Source organism: Tinamus guttatus, unplaced genomic scaffold, assembly GCF_059628265.1.
Source record: "Tinamus guttatus ecotype Peru unplaced genomic scaffold, ASM5962826v1 Tinamus_guttatus_pri_ptg000602l, whole genome shotgun sequence".
In the NCBI taxonomy this organism is placed as follows: Eukaryota; Metazoa; Chordata; class Aves; order Tinamiformes; family Tinamidae; genus Tinamus; species Tinamus guttatus.
Window position 1 is genome coordinate 1,684,104 of NW_028289136.1, and position 27,619 is coordinate 1,711,722.

General features: G+C 42.1%; 1 protein-coding gene across 2 annotated transcripts; it reads left to right on the top strand.

Moving 5' to 3' along the window:
- The first annotated feature begins 6,345 nt into the window (after positions 1-6,345).
- On the top strand, positions 6,346-26,943 carry PCF11 (PCF11 cleavage and polyadenylation factor subunit). 2 transcript variants are annotated; one of them, XM_088534916.1, is made up of 16 exons: positions 6,346-6,823; positions 11,432-11,557; positions 13,834-14,022; positions 14,406-14,597; positions 15,686-16,794; positions 17,052-17,241; positions 17,333-17,975; positions 18,062-19,503; positions 20,757-20,844; positions 21,539-21,658; positions 22,210-22,318; positions 22,738-22,921; positions 23,312-23,467; positions 24,604-24,696; positions 25,197-25,232; positions 25,847-26,943. In XM_088534916.1, the coding sequence occupies exons 1-16, from the start codon at positions 6,635-6,637 to the stop codon at positions 26,060-26,062; spliced, it is 5,082 nt and encodes a 1,693-aa protein (XP_088391042.1). In that variant the 5' UTR covers positions 6,346-6,634; the 3' UTR covers positions 26,063-26,943. The 2 variants fall into 2 exon arrangements, with proteins under 2 accessions (XP_088391042.1, XP_088391043.1); XM_088534917.1 differs by having other exon boundaries at positions 22,213-22,318.
- The last annotated feature ends 676 nt before the right edge of the window (positions 26,944-27,619 follow it).

The following is a 27,619-nucleotide window of genomic DNA, read 5'->3' on the forward strand; positions in this document are numbered from 1 at the left end:
GAGATAAGGTGCGATAACGCGATGGGCCACGGTCCCTCCGCCCTCCGCGTGGTCGCTGCGGCTAGAGGAGCGATTACGGCCTCTGGCCCGCTCTGATCTTCCCACCCTTTCATATCCTTCCCTATAGGAGAGCAGTCCAGAGAGGCATGAGGAGAAACAGCTTTCCTGGAAGCTCTTAGGTCACCGTGCGAGCAAGACTTTTATTTACTGACCAAATACAGGTATTTGCAAAGATATGTGTATGGCCCAGGAGTGAGTTTTCTCATCTGCGCTGAAAAGCAGAGGGAATTGCTCCCGGCCTGGTGGATAGTGGATGGGGAATGCTCTGGCTCCTCTGTGCTCCCCTGAGCACAATGCTGGCACATGGCTACTTTGAACAAGGGTTAGAATGCCATCCTTGGAACAGACTTTCTCTTCTCCAGAGAGATGCTGGAATCTTGTTTTTTTGCAAACACGACACCCACAAAGCTGCTGCACATCACTACGGAGCGGTGGTTGTTCTCATAGTGTAAATGGGACCCCCAAACTGACGCTTCCAGGCATATGGGAAGCAAGAACGGATTTCTAGCCAAGAATCACGCAGTTTCTTCCCAGAAAAATACCCCGAGGAGCAATATCAAATTCACTGTATGGATCTTCCTTCTAATCCAACCAAAGAGAAAAGAAAGAAGAATATCCGTCTTATCTACAGATTTCAGGGAAAAGTATTTTGCTTCTTGTCAACAAACGATAAATTTTCTGGTGGATGGTGTTCCCTTATTTATTAGCTTTCAGTTAACATCCTACTCCCCCAAACACATAGTCTCAAACAAAATCAAAACCAAACTAGAAAATCTTGGAATTTTTTGTAGATATTTCAATTTCTTTAACTTTTTTTTGTCCCCTGCAGCAGGTAACAAAGATATTAGTAATGGACAGGAATTTATCAGCAGAAATTTTATCAAACCAAAAAGAACCCTTTTACAAATGGGTACGGGGAAACACGCGGGGAGAGCAAAAGCAGTAGAGTTGTCCCCTTCAGCAGGGCTTTTCTCTCACACAATGTTCTCACAAGCAAAACGCCTGAAATTTCTGTTGTGACATCAACAACCAAATTGTTGTATAACTGTACTCGGGCCATATTTATCGATGGTTCGTTGGCAGAGGAGAATGCTGCACCTGCAGGGCCCGGCTTGGATCCACTTCCATAAACAAGTAAGGGAGCAGCTTTTCCTGCCCAGAGCTTTGTGTTCACACAAATTTTGTTTTGTTTTTTATCCAAGGGATTTTATAGTGCTAGTGCAAAGACTAGGAGTTTCTTTTCCAGTCCGATCCTTACTCACAGTGAGCATGGTGTTGTGCTGGCTGTAAATTCATTATGGAAATCTCTCTGGGCACTGCTAGTGGGTTAGTGTAAGGAGACATGTAGCTTCGGCGCCATCAACGGGATGTGTGATCGGGTGGGCTTGGTCTCTGGAATGCAGAAATTAAATGCCAGTCTCTTCACTTCCTTCAGAACAGGGAATAGAAACTTGTTTGTAAGCATCTAGGAAACAAGAAGGGAGCCAGCAGCTAACATGGATTTACTGGTAGAAATTGCCATCAAATTTCCCTCTGTGGTAGGTTAACAACACTGTGCAAGTTTCTGTTATGCAGCTCCCTGGGACACAGAGATGGGATTGATGATGACAGCTGGTTCCCTCTAGTACTGTTTTTCTCCCATGCTGTGGCTTTACTTATAATTCTAGATATTTGCAATTCCACCTGTGATCACAGAGCCAGAGACATTCCTCGTTAGTCTAATTCAATTCAAAATCCACATTTTCATGCCCTGCTCTTACTTCTGTGGCAGCAGGGGCAGCTGCCCGCCAGCAGCAGCTGAAGGGGGTCGGTGCTCGTCCTGCGGGGAGCCACACGCTGTCCCTGTCCACAGGGGACACCATGAACAGAGGTCTCGAGCACCCCAGGCTGCGTGTGATTTACTTCAGAGCTGGCAAGCTCCAAACTTTTCCACAAAGAGTCAAGAAAGTCAGATACGCTCTCCCAGATTAGCTGTGAGCTTTCAGTAAGCTGGTTAAAGCACAAAACTGCAGCCAGTCCCAAACAACCTCCAGGCAGCTCAGGGGAGGGAAGAATTCCCGACTAGTCTTGTGGCAGCTCCCAGCAAACCAACCCGGCTCCCACCACCTCTGGGCACTGAAGAGGATAAAAGATAGTAAAGAACTAAATGATTTTTGTTCTGATAAATGTAAGATCCTGCCTGCTCCTTGCCACATGGAACGGAGACATAGCGGGAAGGCCAGTCTGTGCGGTTAGCATGAGCCGGGCCCGCTACCCTCCTGTTCAGCACCTACAGAAGCGACCTGGTGTCTCACAACACCCAAGTGACTCACGAGGAGCCTCTCAGTGCCCGAATTGCTGAAGGTGACCGAGAGCTCAGGTTACCCCAACACTGCTGCGGGTTTCTCTCTCGCAGACATCTAACCCACGCTCACTAAAACCAACTGTAAATGGGGGTGATGCTGCTGCTGCTGTGGAAGAGCGAGCCGAGCTCCCACACCAGGAGGAGCAGCTGGGCTGCGAGGAGACGGGCGCTCAGGGTTGGACCGAGGGGTTGCACACACAGAAAGGGTCACAGCGGGGGATGCGCTCTTGGATTTGTCTTTGGAAGAGGTTTTTTGGTAGTTACACCGCTCAAGTCAAGCCCTATCAAGCAGTGTCCCACCCCGCTCCAGCACAGTGCGCAGAGCGAAGCCAAACGCCATTTCCAGAGCTGGCTGCGATGGCTGTCGCAGTATCTGCGCCAAGGGCCGCTGCTCGGCCTGCGCGCTGGCAGCCAGCAAGCCCGAAACACCGGGAGGTCTTCTCCTGTGGTAACTCCCCAGTGTTTTGTGATGGTGTTTTATCACTTGGAAAAAACAGCCGCCTCCTTCGTGGCTTTGCTGCAGTACGAGAGCATGAAGTGATGTGATGTGAGCAGGTTTAGTTCAGCAGAGCCCCTGCCGTGAGATTTCTGAAGAACTGTTCAATGAGAAGGTTGCTCATGTCAGCCCCCTTTTTAAAAAAGTAAGACTCTGAAACAAAATGCTTTGAAAATGCAATGTAATTTAATAAAAATGCCTCTCCCAGGTATGGGTTGCAGCTCGTCACCGCTGTTTTCCGCTGAGCTGCCAGCCTGCTCGTAGGGAAGGCAAGGAGAGCGGCCCAGCAGGAGTGTGAATTATTTATGCTGAAGCACGAGCTTGTCATGAGAGCCTTGCTGGAGCGAGTGGATCTGCGGAGACAGTTCCTGTAGCAACACGGAGCCCTGCAAAATGTCACCCCGCCAGCCACAGGTAACGCAGAGCTGGAGATGACACCAAAGTCCCAAAGAAAAATAGAGGCAGGTTTGACTCCCTCATTCTCCCACGAACCAGGAAAATGCTGTTTAGAGGCTGAACCGTTGGCCTGTCAACTTGGTGAACTCGGGTACCAGTAACAATCTTGCTGTGACAACACTGGCCTTTTAGGGGTTACCTGAGGCTTTGGGGGACGCAATAGCTCCTCAGCATGAGGAATGTGGTTGTGGTCAAGCCCTTTGGCTGTGAAAGAGTAGTGAACAGCGAGTTTGATAACATTGCCCAAAATCGTGCAGAGATCTGGATTTTATGCCATTTTGCTTAACATAGACTGTCGAAGACTGGAATATGCGGATTCAACAGGTCTTTCACTATCAGTCCATAGCCTTTGATCTTGGCTCCTTGCTGTTTGCAGTCGACCAGCCTTCTTGGGAAGAGGAACCCATCACAGGGAAGATGTTAGGGGAAGGATCTTGCAAAGCTCTGAAGGACAATCAGGCACTAAACGTACTCTTCTGTATGTCAACACTTCATTTTTTCCTAATTATCAAGCTACCAAATTATCATTCAAAATTCAGAATATTTAGAATAGCTTGCCTTTAAACAGGAGATAACCCAGCTATAAAAAGCTCACAGATGCTTATGATTACTGTATTTTTGTTGTATTTTTTGGCCAGAGGTCACAGAGGTATAATAATAAATGTGAACAAAATGAGGGCAGCCTCATGGGACCTGTGTAACCCAAGCAAGAACTGATCTAACGTTCTGATCTAACGAGGTGAGAAGTGAGGGCTCAATTTGCATTTAGAAGTTCCCTGATTTAACAACACCAAGACTCTAACAAAATTCAGCCATCAGGATAGTTTTGCTGGCAAAAACTTGTAGTTTCACTAGCAAAACATCTTCTGTTTTGATGTAAGCATCAAAAGGCTGCCAAGATGTAAGCAGCATGTGGTTATTATACTGATTTAAATGGGATCTCTTCTCCAAGAGAGTGTTACCAGATCTTCTCCTGTAGCTAAATTTCAGTGGGGACTGTTCTACAAATAAACTACTGGAGAGCGTGGGGCTGATAAAAGCAGAGCCACTTTGGAGACTTGACGAGAGCGTAAAGCCCTTTGGGGAGGAACCACAGAGAACCACTGTCTGCTTCCTTAAGTGAATCGCTCCTCCAGAACAAAGCACTCCAGTTCATACAGAACGCGCTAATTTACATCTAATTAAAGCAGTCTTAAAAAAACTTAAAAGATGCTTCTTTAATATGTATTTCCCCCAAAAATGTTAAAAATTATGCATTTTTTACTCTACCTGAATGAAAAGCAGCAAGAACAATTCTGAGCACCTGGAGATTTGTTTTTTACTTGCCTAGTTATAAAGCAGTTCAAACAAATTAACTCCTCGGGAAAATTCAGCACAAGCATAAGTACAGCTATGCACATTTTCGACCACAACCAGAAACATCTCGGAAAGTCCTCAGTTCTGGGGGAAGGCTTCTTCCCAGAGTGCATTTTCCCATGTACTGCTATAATATCACAACCATCCAGCAAGGTTTCTTTAATTATCAGCTGCTGGTGAGTCTCAAGTCAAATCTGCTGCACTTGGGTCCGTTCTAGAAGCTTTTTAATGAGTTGTAGAGCAGCGAGAGAGCAGAGCTGTACATGCAGGGAAGGCTTTTGCTGATGACTGTGTCAGCTGCCAGCTCGTAGTGGCTTCACACCGAGAGCAGCGAAGCCCTGGGCAGAGCAGGGCGCGTGTGCAGCGTCCCGCCTCGTATCCGGCTCCATGACTTGCCGATTAGTAATCAGCAAATCTGGTTTTGGGGTGGCCCTGGACCACATGATATCCTCACACATGCAGTTTTGCCAGTACTGTTGGTTTTGCTCCAGCAGTTAGTAGAAGGAGGCATTCTGGCTCACAAATATAACAGTTTTGGAGGAGGATTTCCTCACCCCCTCATTTTTCCCCCTAGAAGCCAATGCAACACGTGCTGTTTGTACCAAACGTGCCTGGCTTTGTATCAGGGCACGACTCCTGCTCGAGGGGTTCACGCTGGCCACAGGCAGCATTTCTCGTAGCGTTTTGCCCGGTCAGAGAGGGGCTGTGTAACTCCGCCCTGCTCAGGGCACAAAGTTTCGCTTCGTTCCCTTATCTCAGCCGGCCACGCTGCGAGCTGTGGCCACGCGCGGCCCCTGCGACAAATGCGGATCCGCAGCTACGCGGAAGGGAAAGGAAAAACGTTACCAAGTTGCTTTTCCTTCCTCCTCTGTTCTGAAAGTCAAAATTCTTCAGAAAAAGCACATAAATATAAACCTAGAAACCAAAATATGCTTTTATCCAGATAAAAACTGGTAAGAGCCGCCCTTACCAACATTTTTTTTTCCCCAGGCCCCACTTTTTGCTCTTTTTTTGCGTTGCGGGCACCTCTTCAGCACAATATATGTTTTTTCCCCTCGCAGAGGAAAACGCGTTGCACTGCTGTTTCCCCGCGCGGGCCGCTCTGCGCGGCTAACGAGAAACGCGCAGAGGGGGGAGGAGGCGGCCCCCACCCCGCGCGGGGCGCGTCGCTCCGGGGGGCCCGGCGCGGTTACGGGGCCGCTCGTCACCCCGGGGGGGACCGGGGCGGGGGAGGGGAGCGCCGAGGCCCCGGGCGCGCGCGCAGGCCGCGGCGTTGCCATGGCGACCCGCTGGGGGTTGCGCGGGGGAAGCGGCGCAACCAATCATAGGCTCGGATGAAAAGGCGGGATCACGCCGAGCCACCAATCGCAGCTCCTGGCAGGGCGCGGAGGCTGGGTGAAGCGTCGCAGCGAATCAGAAGCCAGGCAGTAAGGGAGCGTAGCCAATGACAAGTCAGAGCGCGGGTACCATCCGCGCGGGAGCCAATCGGTAGGCACGAGCGAGCGGCCTCGCCCGTCAGCGTCCGCTGTGGCTATGAGTGGGCCAATTGCAGGGTGAGCCGAGGCGGCGCGGGCCAATCAGAGCGCAGTACGGGAACAAAAGGGGCTTTCCAAGACACCGGCCTCTCCGCTCGGAACAATTTCACATGACGCAACGGCTGGAGGAAGAGGCTCGCGAGCCGTAGCCGCCGCCGCCGCCATTTTGTGAGCGTTGAGACTGGGCCGGCGGCGGCTGAAGGAGCAGCAGCGGCGGCGGCGCCGCCACCCGTAGCGGGAGCCGCAGCGCGGAGGATGCGGTAGAGGAGCCCAGCGGCAGCGGCGGGGGGGCGGCATCGCTCGGCGGCGGCGGCAGCGGCGGGGGAGCGCGGGGCGGGGGCTCTCGGTCGGGGGTCGGGTCCTGGTGCGGGCCCCGGTCGGAGGAGCATGTCGGCCCCGGAGAGCAGCGCTGGTAGCAGCGAGGCCCGGGAGGACGCGTGCCGCGATTACCAGTCGTCGTTGGAGGACCTGACGTTCAACAGCAAGCCGCACATCAACATGCTGACCATCCTGGCCGAGGAGAACGTGCCCTTCGCCAAGGACATCGTCTCCCTGATCGAGGCGCAAATCGCCAAGGTTTTTATATTCCACCGACTACTACTCCTACCTATACTGCCGGGGGGGACAGGCCGGGGCAACGGGTTAGGGCGGCCCCGGGGGCTCGGGCCTGCGGAGGGGCGCGGGCGGAGCCGGGCTCGGGCTGCGGGGGAGGAGGGCAGCGAGGGGCAGGGGAGAGCGAGCGAAGCCAGGGGCCGGGCGGCGGGGAGCGGAGCGGCGGGGAGAGCCCGGGGGAGGGTTACAGCCAGGGCCTGAGGAGGCCGGGGTAGCCGCGCTCGAGGGGCAGCGCAGCGAGGGACGAGCGGCTTCTCGGCCGAGCTGGAGGACGCCCGGGCGGCGGGGGAGAGGGCTCAGGGGAGGCAGCAGGAGCGAAACGAGGCCCAAGTGGGAGCAGGGGGTGGGGGTGGGGCGCCTCCTTTACCCGTTTAGCTCCTTCATTTCCCCCCACACACCCTATAGGGAGCAGGGGAGTCGAGGGAGGGGAAGAGCCCCCACACCACCCTGCCCCAGAGGACAGTGGTGCTCGAAGTAGGGCTGGGGTTGGGACTGGCCCTCACCAAAAGCGGCAGGAGCGCGGCGTGGCCCGGCCTTTACGTCCCGGGTAAATAACCATGCACAACATGGCGGCCCGGCAGTGACTGGGCAGCAGCACCTCGCCCTTGTAGCTGGGGTTTCCCCCGCACGGAGCCAGTTTTCAGTGTCTGTAACCCAGTGTCTAAGCATTTAGCAATTTCTATAGCCGGATGAGTATTACAACCATTAGAGAAGCCGATTGGGAGGAGCGATTTTTGTAGTTTTTTTTTTTTCTTCTGAATAGTATAAAGGGTTGAAAGTAAGGTTGGGTTTATAACACACGAGGTTGACCACTTTTGAAGGCTAAATACACTGAGCGTTAAGTATTAGTTACAATTTAGGACATTAAGCTATTTTTTCCGTGCTTCCCTGAGACATTAACTGGGGGCCCCTTATCTTTCAGAAAAGTTTGTGGGTGAAAGGCAATAATTGCTCCGGATAGAGAAGTGTGTGTGTGGTGGTCATGGGGGTTGTTTTGCTCTGCCTGATTAGAGTAATTTACCTGGGCTTGGAGTAACCTGTTCGGATTTCAGGAGATCTGTGCCCTGTCTAAAGCCTAGTCTCGTGTGTGTGTGTTTGTTTTGGTTAGAAAAGTTTATTGGTTGAGGATGGGGACGAAGAAATTCTCCCTGATTGTAGAAGCTGCAGCAGCCTGTAGGATCCTAACATGGCGTCTGAAAGGCACATGATATAAAAAGAAGGGAAAGAGGAGGCTCCCTCTGAGCCCAACCCAGGCAGTTGCTGACATCAGTCAGCCAACACGGATGGGGGTTTACGGCACCTTTTTAGCAGGAGATTTTTACGTGGAAAGGGCGATTCTTGCATTCCCTCCCCCCTAATTCTTGCCGGTCACCCCTCCCCCGTCGTTTCCCTTGCTCCCTCTGATACCAGGTGTTCAAAGGCTTTTTTCCTTTGGCTTTAAATCGTGGTTTATAATGGTGAGAATTGCATTACTTAACGATGGGGAGGGAAGGATCTCTCAAGTTATTTAATCCATCTTTCTGTCGATGCAGGATGGCTTTTTAGTGTTCCTCAGACCTCTTCCAGCTCAGTTTTAAATGCTGCCAGTGGCCGAGTTTGGCCGTTCTTTGGGGAGGTGACCTCATAATCCAATAGATCTCACCATTATATCTCTTAAAGGGCAGTGGATGTATATAAAATGACTTGTGATAAATACCAATGCTGTGAAACTTATTCATTTTTGGATGATTTTTAGAGCCTGCCCTGAAGTGTGTCTTTTAAAGATGTTTTAAATCCTGTATCAATGGTCAGTTTTGCATAGTTACTGTTCGTGACTATGGTTATATGAAGGAAGTTTTTAGTTGTTCCTGGGAAAGTGATCTCCTTTACTAAGCCACTTTTAAAAAGTGTTGCCTGGAGACAGTTTGTTTAGTGTAAAACTGAGTGGTCTGCTTTACAATTTAATAAATGGTTATGAAATGTGTGACTGGTATTATAAAATTTGTAAATAAAAAGTGTGAAATATGTATTTGTCTTTTTATTTACCATTGTATAGTGCAGAATCTTTTTCCAAGACCCATTTATTTACTATTTTTTAACAATTTTTTTCACAAGTTTGGCTTGGGGATCAGTTACTGGATATGATTTTAAGGTTGAAACCCTTTAGGAAACTAATAAAGAGCCACACATTTCCAACAATAGCTTTCATATGTTATTTGAAAGAACAGTGGGAATTGTGTAATGAAGTCCTTAATATCATGCTGCTAAGCTCAAGAGGTAGTGTTCTGTGTTCTGGTGATTATGCTGAGCCTCCCTGCTTTTTGGCTAGTGTCATGCGGGCGTCTGTCTTGTTAGGTCTCTTGTTAGAGAGACTGCCTGAAAACAAAATACATTGAATCCGGGATTCCCTTTTGTGGTTAATGGAACATGTGCTAGATATTCTGACATAATAAACATTTCCAGAAGAGAAGACTTAAGTATTCCATCCATTTTTAAGTCCTGGGTCTTAAAATGTAACACTTGAGTAGTTTATATGTTAAATGGGGTTTTCTGCTCAACTTACAATTCTATGCGTCATACTTTGCGATAGGCTTCCTTAACCAGGTTGCAGTGCTTCCATGTGTGATTGATTACTTCTAACAGCCTGATGTGTAACGAAGGTGATGGTTAAACTTTATACTGCGCGTTTGCTGCTCAATGTTTTCTCCAGCATCTCTTAAATTTAGCGGAGTACCGTGAACTATTAACATACGTTGAAATGGAAGAACATAAAATACTGTATCAGTAGCTTTTAGGCATAGATACTAGTGAGACAGCTCCGTGTTTCACTGAAAGCTGACTTTGAAAGTCAGTAGCTGTGCGCTTGCCATGTCACTTCTTAAAATAATGGAAGGCATTCAGAGCAACTTAACAATAATGTTTTTAATGTCCCATTGTGTAGATCATATTAAAAAATAAGCCAATATTTACAGTCATTATTTAGTAGCTTCAGACCCACGGCCTTTGTTTTTGGAGGCTAGAGAGTTGTTTATTCTAACACCATTGAGATTAGGCAATGTAACTGCTGTAAAGCATGAGTCTAATGTGCTGCAATTAGTTTTAGCTGTAACTTAGGATGCACTTTTCTCTCTTAATGTATGAACCTACATGACCTGCCTGTTTGCACTTTCCGTATGCACAAAGGCAGTAACCTGTCCCCTAATTAATAAGCAATTCTTACGTCCTCTTCAGAATTAAGTTTCAAGTCACAGTAATATAATGGGATTAATTTAATCTGTCGTAAGTGAAGACACATTTAAGGGTGAGAAACCACTGTGATTTACCCATATAAAAAAACCCTATTGACTTAGTGCCCCCTATAAGCCACCTTAATTGGGAAGGAATTCAATACAAAACTCTAAAGGAAGAGCACTTCACACACCTGTCTGGACAGTGGGGTTGTGAAGTAAAGTGTTACTAATGAAGTTACTCACCTGTCCTGTTAAAATGAGCAGTGAGGTCAGTTATTCTGGTTTTATCCTGAGCTTACCAGATGGTGAATGGGACTTAAGGGGATCACGTTCAACACTCAGCTTGTAGTGTTGTCTTTTCTGCTGTCCGCTTCAACAAGTCTGCATACTTGCTGATGCCTTCTGGAACTTTGATGTGCCAATGGTGGGCACTAAAATCACTTTGTTATGGGCCAGTGGTGCTTCGTGTGCACTAGAAGTTACTGTAAGCAGTCCAGTGTCACCACACTCTCATCGCACAAGCTTGGTACTGGTCTTGAGTATGGAATTTAAAAGAAAGCAAACCTCCTCTTGTAACAAAGATGTGTCCAGAGTATGAAGACTGCTTCCCCGAAAGTTGTGTTTGCAATTTGAGCTCGTTTGTCAACTCCATGACTGGGTTTTGTTCGGATGTAGGACTTGGAACTGAGCATTTTGCATCATGAAACTGACTGTCAGTATCTGCAAGTGCAAGAAAAAGGGACTCCTTGCTCCATTTCTTTGGATTACAATGAAATAACTATGACTATTCTGCATGCAGTTTTTCCAAAAAAAAAAAAAAAAAAAGACTGATGCTCAACACAAAACCTACAGAAGTTCACTAATTTGGGCTTTTTGCCAGAAGTCTGAATTTTATGTGAAATCCAGAAAAACTGTATTCAAGGAGGTTTGAATTACAAACAACTCTTCGAAATTCCTTCGATTGTTAACAATGGTTTCCTGCTAACTTAAAATTTTCTCAATGGGTTTTGAAAGGTTACACTCAGTACACTAGCAGCAATACTATCCTGTGGGCTTCTTTTTTTCCTTTTTTTTTCCCCCCAGAAGTTTCATATGAAAACAGAATAAGATGTTACTTTTTCTTTTTTCCTTTTTTTTTTTTTTTTTGGGTAGACACACTGGGGGTCTTTGAACAGCATATTATTTTTCCACTTTAAGTTTTTGTTAAAAAAAAAAAATCCCAAGCAAATCCCTTCGTGTATATAGTGGCAACCAAAATAGAGGTCTGTATTCTGTATTTCTGGGTTTGGTAATCCCTTTATTTAAAAAGCTTAAAGTGTATTTTTCTTGTACTAAACTTCTCAGTTTCTTCTTATTACTCCAGGCTCCTGCATCGGAGAAGCTCCCAGTTATGTACCTTATGGATTCCATTGTCAAGAATGTGGGAAGAGAATATCTTACTGCATTTACTAAAAACCTAGTTGCAACATTTATTTGTGTATTTGAAAAGGTATATACACTTTCAGCAAAGTTCTGTATTCTAAGCAAAATTTGTTCCTGGTAAAATAAATACATGTTTTTGGTTCTGGGTTTTCTTGGGGGGTGAATTGTAAGAGTTGATTGGTTTTCTGCATTATTAGTACTGTTGCATGTAATGTGTAAGGATGTTTGTGCTCTTGTCAAGCATGTAAGCTCCATGTTAGCTGAAAGCTGTAAAGTCACATTAAGTTCATAAGCTCTTTCCATGCAAGATTTATTAACAATTTTTCATTGATAATTCCTTGCCTGGAAGGATTTCTTGTAATGTGTGGACTGATGATCGGTTACGGATTTATTTTTTAAGATAGTAGTCTTTATGCCAAGACTATGCTGAGGTTCACTTTTTTCTAAGTATTTCTCAGCACTTGTCTCTCTCATGTAGTTAATTAGGTTAGTCTAAATTATTTGTTATGTGACAAAATAAGTGTTTCTACAGCGAAAGCTGAAAATCACTGTCCCCTGATATTCTTCTGGTGGTCTGTGATTAAAAAATTCCTAGAGAGAAAAGACTTTTAGAATGTAGTGCTGTATCATTTTCTAAATACTTATTTAATATATCAATGAATGTTGACAACTGCTGCCAGCCCTTTCCATTCTTTTTTTGCTTGATTGTTGTTATTAATGTTTAAACCCAGTGAAGTAATTGTGACTCCTAGTAATCCTTAGTAAGCAAGGCAAATTATAGTCAATTTTTTGAAAGACTGGACTTGAATGACTTTTAAGCTGGATCAAAACTGAAGGTTAAATTCTGTGATTACTGGTATGCCATGGTAAGAAGGTGGCATCTCATGAATGAGAGGATGCATGTTCTTTGCATGTTTGTCTCCACAAATTGGTGAGGATCTGAAAGCTCAGTAGTGGTTTTCAGATGTGAAATGGGTGACTAACTAGGGAATATATTGTAATCATGAACACTAAATTAAAACTCATGTTTTAGAATAGGCAGATAAGTAGAGATTCTACTCGATTATTTTTTTCAGTATTATATGGTGAACGTTCATTCAGAGTTCTATTTAACTGTTTTGCAGCTGGAGTTCTGAATGATGTTTTTTTGAATTTTGTAGGTTAACTGTCTACTAAGCTAACTGGAGCGTTTTATTTATGCTTATTTAACATGTATATACAAAGTAGCAGTCACTTCTGATAGCTTAGTTGGTGGTGGTACAAGGCACAGGTTGAATTCTACTGTCGATGTTGTTACATATTTTGCTTTATCAGTAAATGTCACAAAGGTATCTTTAAACACTTCATGAAGTCAGATACTTCTGCCCAGTCATTTCAGCAGCTTTTGCAGTGAACTTCATACCCTTTTGTTAAAACTTAGGTAGAACTCTCTTCAAGATAGGAATGTTTTTGTTGATTTTACCAAATTATCTAAAGAAAAAGTGTTTTTTTCCCTAGACTTTTGCATGTCTTGCTTTAGTATCTTAAGTAAAAAAAAACTGCAGCAAAAGGCTTTTAAGGGCCTATATTTAATGACTGAGGTAGCATATTGACAATAGGGAAGCTACATATGTTGTGTACTCTTTCTATTTATTTATTTATTTTTAAAGTTAACCACTCAGGTTATCAGGTGAATTAGAGATTTATTGTAAAGCAAAATACAACTTTTATGATATAATTCAAATTAATAGTTAATGAAAAGATAAAATAGGTGCTAGACTTATAAAGGCACTTTATTGTAAATATGAACATTCATAGTTCAGGGGCAGGTGTAATTTTGCAGTTGAACTGAAATTTAATTGGCTCAGTTTTACCTAGTTCCCCTTTTTTGTTTTATTTACTGGAAAAAAAAGTTGTTCAGGCGATCAGCATACTCACTCTGTTTTGTGGTATAATTCTTCTTTGCTTTGCTGGTGATTGTTTTATCTCATTTAGCACAGGCACTTGAATTCCCTACTGTCTTAAAAGCTGTTGCCTTCCAGTGTTTTTGTTACTTTTTTTCCACAGAAAATGGGCAAGTAAAATGAGAATTTTGGTAATGGAAAAGTTTAAAGAAAATTCTGGTAGAGAATGGTAATATATAATAAAATCTTCAAGTGGCCTGAAACAATTCCACCCTGAAGCTTCTGTTATTCTGTTGGTGTATGAAGCGTATCTGCACTGTTTATAAGTTTTGCAGTCTTGAACGTGTTAAAATCAAACTACTGATATGAATATAAAGTAATGGGAATAAGTTTGACAGAAAAGTATAATAAGTTGTTTTATATTAACTTAACAAGCCATAGAATTGTTTTATTGTTTTAGGTGGATGAAAATACTAGGAAAAGTTTATTTAAGTTACGCTCCACATGGGATGATATTTTTCCTTTGAAGAAACTATATGCCCTTGATGTCAGAGTCAACTCATTAGATCCTGCTTGGCCAATTAAACCTCTGCCCCCAAATGTGAATACTTCTAGCATCCATGTGAATCCTAAGTTTTTAAATAAATCGGTAAGTTTTCATGGCTACTGTATGAGCAGATGGTAATACCTGTTTTCATTGTTTGTATACTACTTTTTGACAAATATTTTAAGAAAGAAATTTCTGACTTTAATAGATGAGTGAGTTTCTGAACTTAGGATATATGCTGGGGTTGTTTTTCTTATCTCAAAACTGTATTTTAGGTTTTTGAACATCGATAATTTTGTAGTATATGCTGTAATTTTCACAGTGGAGAAAAAGCTTTAAAATATTTTAAGTTATATTTTGCATTTAAAATGCAATATATAACTTCATTGCAGACTAAATCCCACTGCTGAATCATGACAGCAGTGAAAGGAGATTAAGCTAGTCGATTCCATCAAGACTTAAATGTAACTTTGTTTTGTTTTTAGCCAGAGGAATCTACTCCACCTACCTCTGCTGTCAGTTCTGGTGCCTCAACTCCTCCAGCTGTTCCTGAAATCCAGAAGAACTTGACACAAGAGCAATTGATAAGGCAACAATTGCTTGCAAAGCAAAAACAGTTGTTAGAACTTCAGCAGAAAAAATTAGAGCTGGAGCTGGAACAGACTAAAGCACAGTTGGTGAGTAGGGTAGCTGATGGACCTTTCGTAGGTGTTTCTATTTTTATGGTTATACTTCAACACTTTAATTATACTGCTAACTGCAGTAAATTATTATTTTTTTCTTAGCTCATAGAATTACAGAATGGTTGAGGTTGGAAGGGACCTCTAGAGATCATCTAGTCCAACCCCCCTGCACACACAGGGTCACCTAGAGCACGTGGCACAGGACTGCGTCCAAGTGGGTTTTGAAGATCTCCAGAGAAGGAGACTCCACAACCTCTCTGGGCAAGCCTGTTCCAGTGCTCTGTCACCCTCACTGTTAAGAAATTTTGCTTTAAGTTCCTGTGGAATTTTCTACACAAACGTGATTTTGGGATTAGAGCAATGCAAGTTGATCTGGGGACCTAAAATCTATAAAAACTGAATAAAATAAAAGTGAAGCTCTTGCCTTTTTTGTTTGTTTGTTTGTTGGTTGGTTTAACTTACACTATCCAAAGTGATGTCAGCCTAAGGTCCTCATCTTCTACCTCTTCTCATGACTCACAGCAAGCCAGGGATTTCCAGTTAACTTTGTTCTGATTTTTTGAGAGAGGCTAATATTTCTCCAGAAAGAGGAGTCTTGATCCTTGGGACTATAAAATCAGTTTCCTCATTAGGTCACATTTGTTATATCTGAAAGTGGCACTAAACAATGCTATTTCATGTTTGTAGTTGAAAGTCTTGTTATACTGATAGTTGTAAAAATATCTTGGTGATGTAAAAACACAAAACTAAAATACCTTGAAAGTCTAGAAATAATAAAAATATCAGATATGCAGTAGCTTAGTTGCCTTGAGTATGTGGAGTATAGTAATAACGTTAATGCTGTACAAACATGCACTTAAGTTATATTTTGTAGTCTTTCATTTATGTTTGAGCTTGATCTTTTGTAGTGGTACTGCATTATTTAAAATCTGTAATTAGGAATTAGCAGATCACCTAAACAGTTCAATCTAAGTATATCTTTTGAGGCATTTATAGATTTGGCTACAAGTCACAGAATATGAACATCACTGGACAGGAGGTATTAGGCAGTTTAATCTTTTTTTTTTTTTTTTTTCTTTCAGGCTGTTTCTCTTAGTGTTCAACAAGGATCATCCACTATAGCTTCAGTTCCAGCACCTTCCAAGCAACATGTATCTCCAACACCTCATATGGCAGTTAAATCTCCTCATCAGACTCCTGTGCAACCCGAGAAAAACAAGCCATCCCCAAGCCCTCCACTTCATGACATCAAAATAGTAAACAGGGATCCTCGACTTAATAGGATGGCTCAACATTCTTCTCATGCTAAAGATCAGTCTCATAGGAAAGAATTTCCAACAAATACAAGCAGTCAGTCTGATACCAAGGCAAGCAAAACAGCTCAGGCTGAAAAACAGAACTCAAAGCAAGAAAAACTGAAAGCAAGTGAAAAAACATCCAAGAAAGAACTCGATCCATCAGAAGCAAAATGTAAATCACCGTCACCTTTGAAAAACAAGCTACCCAGTACTAAAGATAGTAAAACCCAGGAATGCGAAAGCACAAAAGTGTCTGAAATCAGTAAACGTGACCCAAGATTAAAAAAACATCTTCAAGAAAAGACAGAGGGCAAAGAGGATGAGGTGAAAGAGAAGAAGAAAAATACAGAGAAAAAAGAAAAGGAAGAACATAAGGCATGTGAACATAGACCGGCAGGCAGCAGAAATAAAGTAATTAACGGTGTTGTTCAGAAACAAGATACAGCTACAGAGGAGTCAGAAAAGCAGGGTGGAAAACAGGGCAGATCGAGCAACAGAAAACGCTCACGATCGCGTTCTCCCAAGTCACGGTCACCATCTACGCATTCTCCAAAGAGAAGAGATAGGAGATCACCCAAAAGAAGACTTAGGAGCTTATCTCCCACTTCTTCATCAACTCCCAAAATCGGAAAAATACGTCAGATAGGCCCTAAGCAGTCTCATGTTGAAGAAGGTGCACAGACAGCAAGAGATGAAAGAAATTCTAACAAACGAAATCAGAAACAAGAAGTGCGAGATCCAAGGAGAGTGAAAAAAGCTCAAGAAGATAGGCCCCAAGAAGCAGCAAGCCAGCATTCTACAAAAGCCTCTCCTGATCCAAAGGAGAATGCAGAAAACTGGCAAGGATCCAAATCAGGCAAGAGGTGGAAATCTGGTTGGGAAGAGAATAAAAAGTAAGTTACCAGCTTTTGAACAATTTCTGCCTGAAGTCAGCGGAAATTTTCCTGCTGACTTCAGTATGCTCAGGTTTGGGAGGCAATGTTCGGATGGTCAAAACTGGTTATTCAGATTATTAACTTTTAGTAGCCGATATGAAAATGATGTATATTTAAATTCTGATATGATTGTGATGTTTTGCCGTGGTCAGTTTTAATTGGAATGTGAGAATATGTACAAAATAAAGGCATAATTAGTGCGTTCTCGTTTTTAGCTCACAGCAGAATGAAGAACACCAAGCACTAGGTAAATCCCCTCACCAAAGACACCGGGAAAATTGGTCTGCTAGTAAAGGAATTTTGTCACCCCGAGCACCAAAGCAGCAGCACCGGTTAAGTGTGGATGCCAATTTACAGATTCCCAAAGAGTTGACATCTGCGAGCAAGAGAGAATTACTTAAAAAGGTAATACTGATTAATTTATATGCGAGGCAATATCCTGGATATAGTCGTGCTTTCTTGCTCAGAAGGCTAAACTTTTATTTTACTATTCCAGGCAAATGAACGCTTAGCATCTGGTGAAATAACACAAGATGAGTTCCTCGTTGTAGCTCACCAGATCCGACAGCTGTTCCAGTATCAGGAAGGAAAGCACAGATGCAACGTGTGGGATAGCCCTACAGAAGAAAAGTGTGGTTTGAAAAAGAAACCCCTTCTCTCTGATGCAGAATTAACATATTATGAACACAAAGCAAAATTGAAAAGAACACAAGTGCAACATTCATTGTCAAGACTTGATCTCTTAGATCCTGATGATGTTTTAGATTATCATATACCTGATGCTTTGCTTTCTGGAATAGACTGTGAGCAAGCTAAAGCAAAGCGTGGAGTGCAGTTTGATAGAAAAGAACCTTTTGGAGAAAGACCCAGACGGCATTCTCCTGTAAGTGGCAGTAGTAGACCTTTTCCTGATAATCTTTCACCACTTGAGAGTCGACGAAGGCTTGAGGAGCAAAACGCTGCTAAAGGAGCAAGAGGCTCTAAAAATTTTGATCCTTACGACAGCTGGGGAGAATCAGAGGAGTTTAGAGAAGCTCTCAGACAACAGGGGAAGAGCACACCAGAGTTCCAGAAAATAGATGGTGATGCAATCTGCAGGTTTGATAATCGTGAAGAAAGACAGCTTCTTGGCCAAGCTGGTATGTATTTTTGCATTATTTTAGTGTTGTTAAATAATTCGCAACATTTCAGCAAGTGGTTTATGGGGTTTTGTGTGTTTTTTTAGGTGTTCGAGAAGAACCAAGGTCCCCATTCAGTGAACGTATAAAGAGAGCGAGGTATGAAGATCCAGAGTCTCCGGGATCAAGATTTGGAGGCATCGAAGTAAAGCAGAGAATAAGTGCACTGATGGACGACAGACCTCTCTTTGATGGCTCACCTAGACCACCTGCTGCGAGGGTTGGGGTAGATGGACCAGGAAGTCCTTTTGTTGATGGTCCTGCTGCTGGTTCAAGTTCTAGAATTGACGGACCACCTGGACAGGCTGCCCTGAGATTTGAGGGGCCTCTGGTAGGGGGAGGTGCCTCTCAATTTGACGGACCACTGGCAGCAGCAGGGGCTGCTGGAGCCCTAAGATTTGATGGGCCACCAGGGCAGCTGGCAGGTGCCCTCAGATTTGAAGGACCCCCAGGTCAGGTTGGTGGAGGAGGTCCCCTGAGGTTTGAGGGCCCCCTTGGGCAGATAGGTGGCCCATTGCGTTTTGAGGGGCCAGCAGGACAGCCTGTAGGTGGTCCTAGGTTTGAAGGACCTGGAGTTGGTCTCAGGTTTGAGGGGCCCCGTGGTCAACTTTCAGGTGGCCTCAGGTTTGAGGGACCCCATGGTCAACCTCTGGGGCTTCGAGGTCAACCAGGGGGTGCTCTCAGGTTTGAGGGACCCCATGGTCAGCCCTTGGGGCCTCATGGTCAACCAGGGGGTGGTCTCAGGCCCTTTGAGGGGCCACACTTACAACCACTGGGGCCCCATGGTCAACCCGGAGGTGGCCTTAGGTTTGAGGGGCCTGTGGGGCCACATGGGCCATCAGGTGCTGGACTTAGATTTGAGGGGCCGCATGGGCCATCAGGTGCTGGACTCAGGTTGGAAGGACCAGGTGTGGGCCCTAGGTTAATTGATGGACCAGCACACCAGGGTGGGGCTGGTCTTAGATTTGAAGGGCCTCTGGGTCGAACTGGTCCGAGATTTGATGGCTTTGATGGTCAACCTGGCCAGCTCTCTCTCCTGCAAAGATTTGATGGAATTCATGGGCAGCCTGGCCCAAGATTTGAAAGAGTACCTGGCCAGCAGGGACAGCCACGATTTGATGCAGCCATACCTCAAAGATTTGATGGCACTCACCAGCAACCCTCAAGGTTTGACTTGCCCCTTGGTTTGCAAGGTGCACGTTTTGAAAATGTAGCCAACCATCCTGCCTCAAGGCTAGAACTGGCACCCTATGGACAAGGTGGCCCATTTGGTGAACATCCCGGCCAGGGCTACAATGGACCATCCCATGGAATACAGTTCCAGAGACCTGAATTATTCGATGGTTCTCCAGGACCAAACTTCAATGGGCCAGCTGGCCCAGGAGCACAGAATTTCCCCTTGAGAGCATCTGGACATTATTTTGATGAAAAAGGTCTTCAGGGTCCTCAATATGGAAACTTCAACAGCCTGGCAGTGGGAAGTAACCAGGTAAGACCTGATACAGCAGTCTGCAGTATTCTGTATCTTGAGATGAGTAGTTATTGTTCCTCCGAAAACAAGATATTTCTGGTAAGCAGGGAGACTAGGAGACTGTTTCAGACTAAAAAATACTTGCTAAGTAGTTAGATTATTTAAGGAGGTTATACATTGTTAAGTTTTTTGGGGGAAAACAAAGAAATTGGGAAAAACAGATTTTTACAGTTGCTTTGTAGCTGAGGAGGTAGTTTGAGGAAATCAGTTTGCATTTTCAACTCAGGAACAGAACTCTGATTGGAAGTCTGATATTTTCATTAAACATACTCTGTAAAGCATGGAAGATGCTTTGTGCATATAGGTGATTAATCTATCAGATGTAGAATTACAGTGAAACAAAAAAATTGTTAGGTTTTTGGAGCTGTTAGTACTGGCAATAGGTCTGTAATTTGGGGGAATTGGGAATGATCTGGACATGGTTGAACTATACTTTTGTAGAGTAGTTTTGTATAGTTTTGCTCTTTGTACCAGAATGCTTTGAGTTCAGGTTGTCTTGTTCTTGCCTGTTGGAAATGCCCTGTTCAGAAGGGGAAAGTGATGCTGAATGTCCATAAAAAACAGGTCATTCCTTTCAGTTGATTACAGATAGGGATTTTAGGGGGCATTTTTGTTTTGGGGGATAATAATTGAATCCAAATACGAATAATGAGCTGAACATAAGGCAGTTGTCCTGCTGACTTCTGGAGGAGTAAAAATTTGAACATTTTTAACTTTTTAGTCTAAAAGTAGTGAGTTTGCAAAGAATGCTTTTATTAGAAATGCATTCTAAAAATGATTTCTTCATCTGGAGTTTGCCGCATCTAGTCTGATGAAAACATCCGGTTTTCAGGCCACTCTTGAATAGTGGATGCTGTTTCAAATATTAGATGAGGAGGAGTGTCTGAATAGCAGCATTCATTGATGGACAGTTACCAGAATCCCCAGTTTTTCTGATGCACTCTGTTTTGGTGAAAAATAAGAGTTTGAAAGAAAGTAATGGGTTTAGAAAGTATGATTGGAATTTGAAGACTGAAAAAGTAGAAGAAAGAAGTGGTTTTTTTGAATTACTGGATTTTTTTTTTAAATGGGAAATTAGGACTAAAGAAAGGTTATGAGCTCATTTGACCTTTGAACATTAAACTAATATGGTACATTCCTAGAAGGAGTTCAACATATCTAAAATTTTAAATGATATCATGTAAACAGTACATAAATATTTACTTTTACAGGTATCTCTCTTGTCTGCTCAACCAGGACCTTATGGTCAAGGTCAGCAGTATTTACCAAATCCTGGAAGCTTTGTTCAGAACCCAGCAGGTATGTACCAAAATAATGAAAATAATTATTTTCAGTAATAAAATAATATTTCTATTTCTTTTGGATTGTTTTGTTTATTAGAGGCCATAAAAATAAGCATTCCATACGGTCCTGATGTGCTAATTCTGCATGGACGAAAGGAAGCCTTGGCACTTAATGAGATGCTAGTTGATGTGGTTTCTGTAGTGCCTGCATTTCTCCAGGGGTTTTCCTCAAATGCAGAAGGCTTTCATTAGTTTTCATTAGCCATGTGCTTTTGGATGTACAGTTGGGCTTTAAAAAAAAAAATCTGGTCAGCTTTTGAGAGGGCAGGAAGGCATCAGTCCATGGGACTGGCTTGTATTTGCCAGGCTAAACAAAACACAGATGCACATGAATGGTTAGTAATTAAAAACTTCTACAATGTCATAATTAAAAGCAGATGATCAAATAGATTAATCCTTATAAATATTTTAAGCATAAAATGATAAGTACTACCTTTACGAAAAACAATATTCAGTGAAAATTTGTATACGAAGAGGCAACATAGATAACACTTAAAAATACTTAAATTATGAAGGAAGCTTTTACAAGGGAACAAAAAAAAATGGTAGAAGCAGGAGGCAGAGAAGTGTATTGGTGGAAGTTGAGTAAATTTTCAAAGCTAACTTTTTGCCATCATGGATGTTGATGTTTTGTTTTTCGTTTTTCCTAGGAGCCCTTCCACATTCATACCCTGATAACCACCTTGGCCAGCTGGATGTCAATGAGTTGTTTGCTAAACTGCTGTCAACAGGAATCCTCAAACCGTCAAAAACGGATTCCACGTCAGCACGTATGTAGATCCATTATATTCCAGCTGCTCGGTTTATGCGTCATCTCGGTGAAAAGCGAAATAAATTTTTACAGCTTTTCTTTTTTTATTAAACTCTTTTCTTTGCATGTGATGAAGTAAAGTCTTAACTCTTAAAATGTATCCTGTAGTTTAATTTGTACATTTAAGCTATACAGAGCAGTGAGCTGCCTCTTTAGTGTTGTTCTTTGCTTGTCCTTCTTGTTCTTGATTATTATCAGATCCTCGTCAGGTTCTGAAAAGTTTCTTTCCCTAAGTACTGACTATTAAAGCCAAAGACTTGAGTGAAGGTATTGAAACGCTTGTTTTCCTAAACTCAGACTGTGAAGAACAAACTGGATTTGTATGCTTGTTATAATGTTAGAAGGTGAGATTTACTCAGCTGTTATTATGCACTTGCATTTTAACATAGATTGCTTGCATTGGTATCTCAATAAAAATAACTTTCAGGAGTATTTCCTTTCTTTATGATAATGTACTGAAGTACCACGGAATATATATTTTTGATGAAATTGTAATTGTCTATTTTCTAGAAGTGAATGAGACGTCAGCTCAGCCAGCTGCTGAAGAGGAGGAAGATGATCAGAATGAAGATCAGAATGTCCCAGACCTCACTAACTTTACAGTTGAAGAACTCAGACAGTGAGTATAGTAGCATGATCTTACAGTGCAGCAAGAGTAAGGACATGGTCAGGATATCTCTAGTTAATCCAAAGCAGCTGAGAGCTTTTAAAACATTTGAATATTGCTTTGTGGCTGTTACAAGAGGACCAGCAGCGAATTTGAGTAGGGAAGAAGGGAAAACTAACCTACATAATCCAATAAATTTTTATCCAAGATACATGGTGTGATTCGGTCAGCAAGGTTATAGGAGCTGTAGTCAGTGTTACTTCCTTTGCTACTCCCGTGTGACTATCTTGGTAGTAGTTTGCAAAATTGAGCAAATACCAAGTGTTTTCTTGCTACTGTTTTAATCATTTGAGGCAACTTAGTGAAGAACTTACCTGTTTCTTAAAAAAAAAAAAAAAAAAGCTAAGACTTTTGTTTGATTGTTTTTGTAGGCGCTACGATAGTGTTATAAACCGACTGTACACTGGAATTCAGTGTTACTCGTGTGGAATGAGATTTACTACTTCACAGACAGATGTTTATGCAGATCATTTAGACTGGCATTACCGCCAAAACCGCACAGAAAAGGATGTGAGCAGGAAAGTTACACACAGGAGGTGGTACTACAGTTTAACAGTAAGTAATGCAGTATGTTTCTTGATAAATCGAAGGCCAGATTCTGTGCTTTATGTGCTGCAGGATTGCAGTTTGAATCTGGAGTTGCATCATCACAGAACTTTGCCTTTGATAAACACAATGCCATTTAGGTGTTTCAAATAGTCAAAACAGGGAAGCTAGGGAATGGAAACTGGAAGATAGTGATCTTTCTGGATTTTTTTTTTTAATTTTGTAATACCGTGGAAAAAATATACGCTGTAATAACGCTGCATATGAACATTTCAGTTTTTAATGAAGGGACTCATTACATATGCTACTTTTTGGATGGGTTTTTTTGAACTTTACGTTTTAAATGTTATTTTGTGGCTGCTTGCCCATATCTGAGTGTGAGTGAAAATTTTTCCCTAGGACTGGATTGAATTTGAAGAAATAGCTGATCTAGAGGAGCGTGCAAAAAGCCAGTTTTTTGAAAAAGCTCATGAAGAGGTGGTGCTGAAGACACAAGAAGCTGCAAAAGAGAAGGAGTTCCAGAGTGTCCCTGCTGGACCAGCTGGAGCAGATGAGGTATGTTCCAGCTTGCCTGCATTAGCCCAGAGAGTGAGAATGATCTCATACTTTAAAGAATTTTATAGCATTCTTTTACATAGCGGATTAATCAGAAGTTCTGCTTTTGGAGAGAACGGCCTCTGTGCAGCCACCCCTTAAACTTTAGATGTGTTTATGTAATGCTTGTTTCCCAGTAGCAGGTAGTGGTATAAACAAAAATAGTTTAATACGGAATGTCCATAGGTATTTTATTTGTTTAGTTTAGTTTTGTTTTAAACTATTTGCAACTATTTAAACTATCCTTGCAACAAAACTGGAATTGGAAATGTGTGATAATTTGCTGAACGTATTCATAGGAAAAGTAAATCTAACAAGTGAATTGGAAATGGTCCTCTGGGGGACAAATACCAGTTGTCTTACCTGATTTGTTTCCTTTTACACTTTTTTTCTCTCTCTCCAGTAGAAGGTAAGCATTAGGACAAAGTAGTATCTCTGCCTTTTGACTTAAAAATAACCAGAAGTATTTTATTAGATTGATTAATATAGTAATGGAGTACTATATTGGCAGAATTTCAGCTTAGTTTTACACGCTTAACTCTATGCAAAACTAGCTGTCAAGCCCTGAAGGCGTTTGTTTTAATTTTTGGGAGGGAAAAAAAAAATAGGTCTTCTGCCTTGTTCTGGAAGTTGATCATATGTCAGTGAAAGCCTTGAAGATGTTTATATCCTAAACAAAAGTTATCCCTTTTTAACTTGAAACTCAAAGTTGAGTTAGGGGTAAGAGTGTGGATAATGCCATAAATAAAATCAGCTGAGTCCCTGTACTGGATTGTGCCTGCTGGCAGAATAAAAGAACGCTAGGTTGTCAACAAGTATTTGCAGAGACTCTCTAGCTGAAAGGACAAAGCTTTACTAGTCTCAAGTGACAGCTGTCTGCAAGTCCTGGTGCTGATTGTTATCGAGTCTGCAAACTACACTCAGAATTTTAGTGTATGTTTTCTAAAGTACTTTTAAAATGCGGAGGCAAGATCATGATATTGGAGAAAATATTGAAAAGCTTTATTGGATTGTCATTAATTGCATTCTTAAAGTTGGTGTGTTCAGTGTATTGTTAAAATAACTTTTATATCTCTCTTTCTTAAATAACTTTTCAGAGCTGTGAAATTTGCCAAGAGCAATTTGAACAGTATTGGGATGAGGAGGAGGAAGAATGGCATCTGAAGAATGCTATTAGAGTAGATGAAAAGGTAAACTTGTTTTATTACATGTGATACTTGTTTAGAGTAAGAAAAAAAAAAAGAGAATTGCAGCAAGAAAATGGGAGGGGAAGTGCTTTTAATTCCCAGTGGATTCTCTTGATGGTTTTGCTGGCCTCCAATACACCAATATCTCACTCTGTTGAAATGCATGAAATCTTGATTCCATTAGCAAAGGCTTGCTAGGGTTCCCTCATACTGCTTTGCTGAAAGATGAATGTTCATATATATGGATGTATATATTGGTTCTATAAATTCTAAATACAGCTGAAGACAAATAATTCTCAACACTTCCCAGGTTTTTGTGTAAATTTTCCTACAAAAAGATACACACAATCCCCTTCTGGTTAGTTACATTTGAGTATTATACTTTGCCTACTCAGACCGTTTTTTTTTAGATGGAGTGTAATACTTGTAATCAAAACTGTTATTAACTAGTGCTTCTACTGTGAAATAAATATATACTTAAGTGTATAACAATTCTTTTTCAGATTTACCATCCATCATGTTATGAAGATTACCAAAACGTAAGTGGATTCTTTATAAGTTTTCTTAAGCATTCTGAGCTGGTTTTGCTTGATTTCTGGCTTTGCAGAAGCCAGAAGCAGCAGTATTGGGAGAATGCTACCCATTTCTGTTGCTTATGGTTGCACAAAGAAATAAGGGACCTAGGCATGGCAAGTTTGTATTACCGAATTATTTAAGATTATATATTACATTTTTTGCTGTGATGTAGGATGTCAGTTTGTGTGTCACACAAAACTAAAGAAGAACCATGGTTTGAAATGTCTTCTGAATAATTGTTGAGTAAAGCTCTCAAGTCTTAGGGGTTTGTAAAATGGAAATAATGGATGTTGATGCATGTGTGTGTGTTAAATTTTTAATGATTTGAGAGTTACAATATTTCTGGGAATGTTTTATGTTAATGTGTGAAGTGTTTCATCCCTACTTGGATGGTGTATTTTCAAGATAATTGTTAAGAAATTCAGTTAAACTGGCTTGCTTAAGGTCTGGATGAATTTGAAGTTTGAATGTTGAATGCCTGATTATCAACTTGCTATTCATGTTTTGAAAATTTCCGTAAGAAGTTACACATAGTTGTTTGTGGTGTGTTAATGCTACAATAACTTTCATTGTGCAGACGTCATCGTTCGATTGCACGCCATCTCCCAGCAAGACTCCTGTAGAAAATCCACTAAATATTATGTTGAACATTGTTAAACAAGAAACACAAGAATCCTGTGAGCCCCCTAAAGTCAAAGAAGAACCTGAGGACACCCCTATTAGCTGTGCAGAAGAGAGCACACCTGCATCTACAGATATTAAAACAGAACCTGATAAGGCTGAGTCTGCTTAAATAAACTGAGGTATGAATTTTTTTTACAGAACAGAAGAGCTGCTGTGTTGACTCTGGAAGGCAAATACTTTTTATATGAAATAAAAATGTTTAGCTGAGGCAGGGCCTCAGCTACTGTTTGGTTAATAAATACATTTTTGTATTTGAATTTCTTATTGCCTGCACAGTTTCAGGTGTCATTGTGTGAAAGTTCTGTAGATGCGTGAAAATTTAATGGAATGAAATTGTATATGTAAAAATGTACAATTTTCACTTGTGGAAATGTAAATTATAAATAAAAGATATTTTTGCTATATATGGAGTGTAATGTTTATGCACACCATCAAATGAAGACAGCGTTTCTGTACTTTTTTCAGTTTAAATGCAAATAAAACAACCTCAGTTTTTAGACCTCTTGCTCGACAGGATTCAGAAAAATGAAAGCAAATAACTTCCATTATCTCATCCGTGGGTTATCAAGGGAAGCGATGCAGGAACTTTTTCAGACAGCCCGCCTTAGATTTCTTATTTCTTATTAAATTTATTTGAAAAACTTACATATCCAGATATTAAAAACATAACCAAAAAAAAAGTTCTAGAAGGGAGAAATTAACAGAGTGCTTGATTGTGAACACAAGTGCCAACAACATTCAATTAACAAACCAGGATGCCTGGTAGTTGAGACATTTTAAATGATTTTTTTTCCATTAGTCAAACACATAAGAATTTAATATAGCTGAACAAGCTTTTAAGTTACAGGGGGAAATGAATGTAAGAATGCTCATTTGAAACATGGTTAACATTTTTCTTTGTTGGTTATGACTGGACTTAGATGGTAAACCAGATATCCTGAGATGTTAATATTTCTTAAATGTAATAAATAAAATGAAGCATATATTTGAGTGTGATTCTCTTTCTTGCTGTACTGGGCTGGTGTGGCTGGCATGGTTGTGGGATTGGGAATAAACGGACACGCTGTTCATGTTTTAGGACAAGATACATCTCAAGTTTTACTCCCTCTAGCATGTGTTGTATAGTGCCTAGTTTTAAAGCTGCTAGGAGCAAGACTTAAAACACTGAAATTCAGAGTGCTGGCACAGTGCTGGTGTATTACTTGCAGTGAGGATATTTGGGAGATTAGAACCCTTTTGCATGATGCAAGTAAAAATAACAAGCCATGACCACGCTGTGTTCATTGCAACACTTATTTTTTCCCATGTTCACAACAGTTCGCAAGCTGTTTTGAAGATGTTAACCGTTCCTTGAATCTTTATCATTACCAAAATCTTATCTGCAATTGTGAGTGTAGCCAGATCTAGATGACAACCTTAAAAATACCAATTAGAGAAGGTCTGGAGGGGATTAAGAGATTCATCGGGGATGAGTATATTCGCATGGTGGTACATATCACTGCTGGAGGGAGCGTCTGAAGCAGAAAGAAACAAATTGCTCTACCCGTTGGTGGGGGTAGAACAGAACGAGACATACTCAGTTACAACAACATCTATGGAAGCTTTGTGAGGAGGACAAGCTTGAAACCCTGCTAGATCCATGTAATTAGCAGTGCACGTGGGAGAG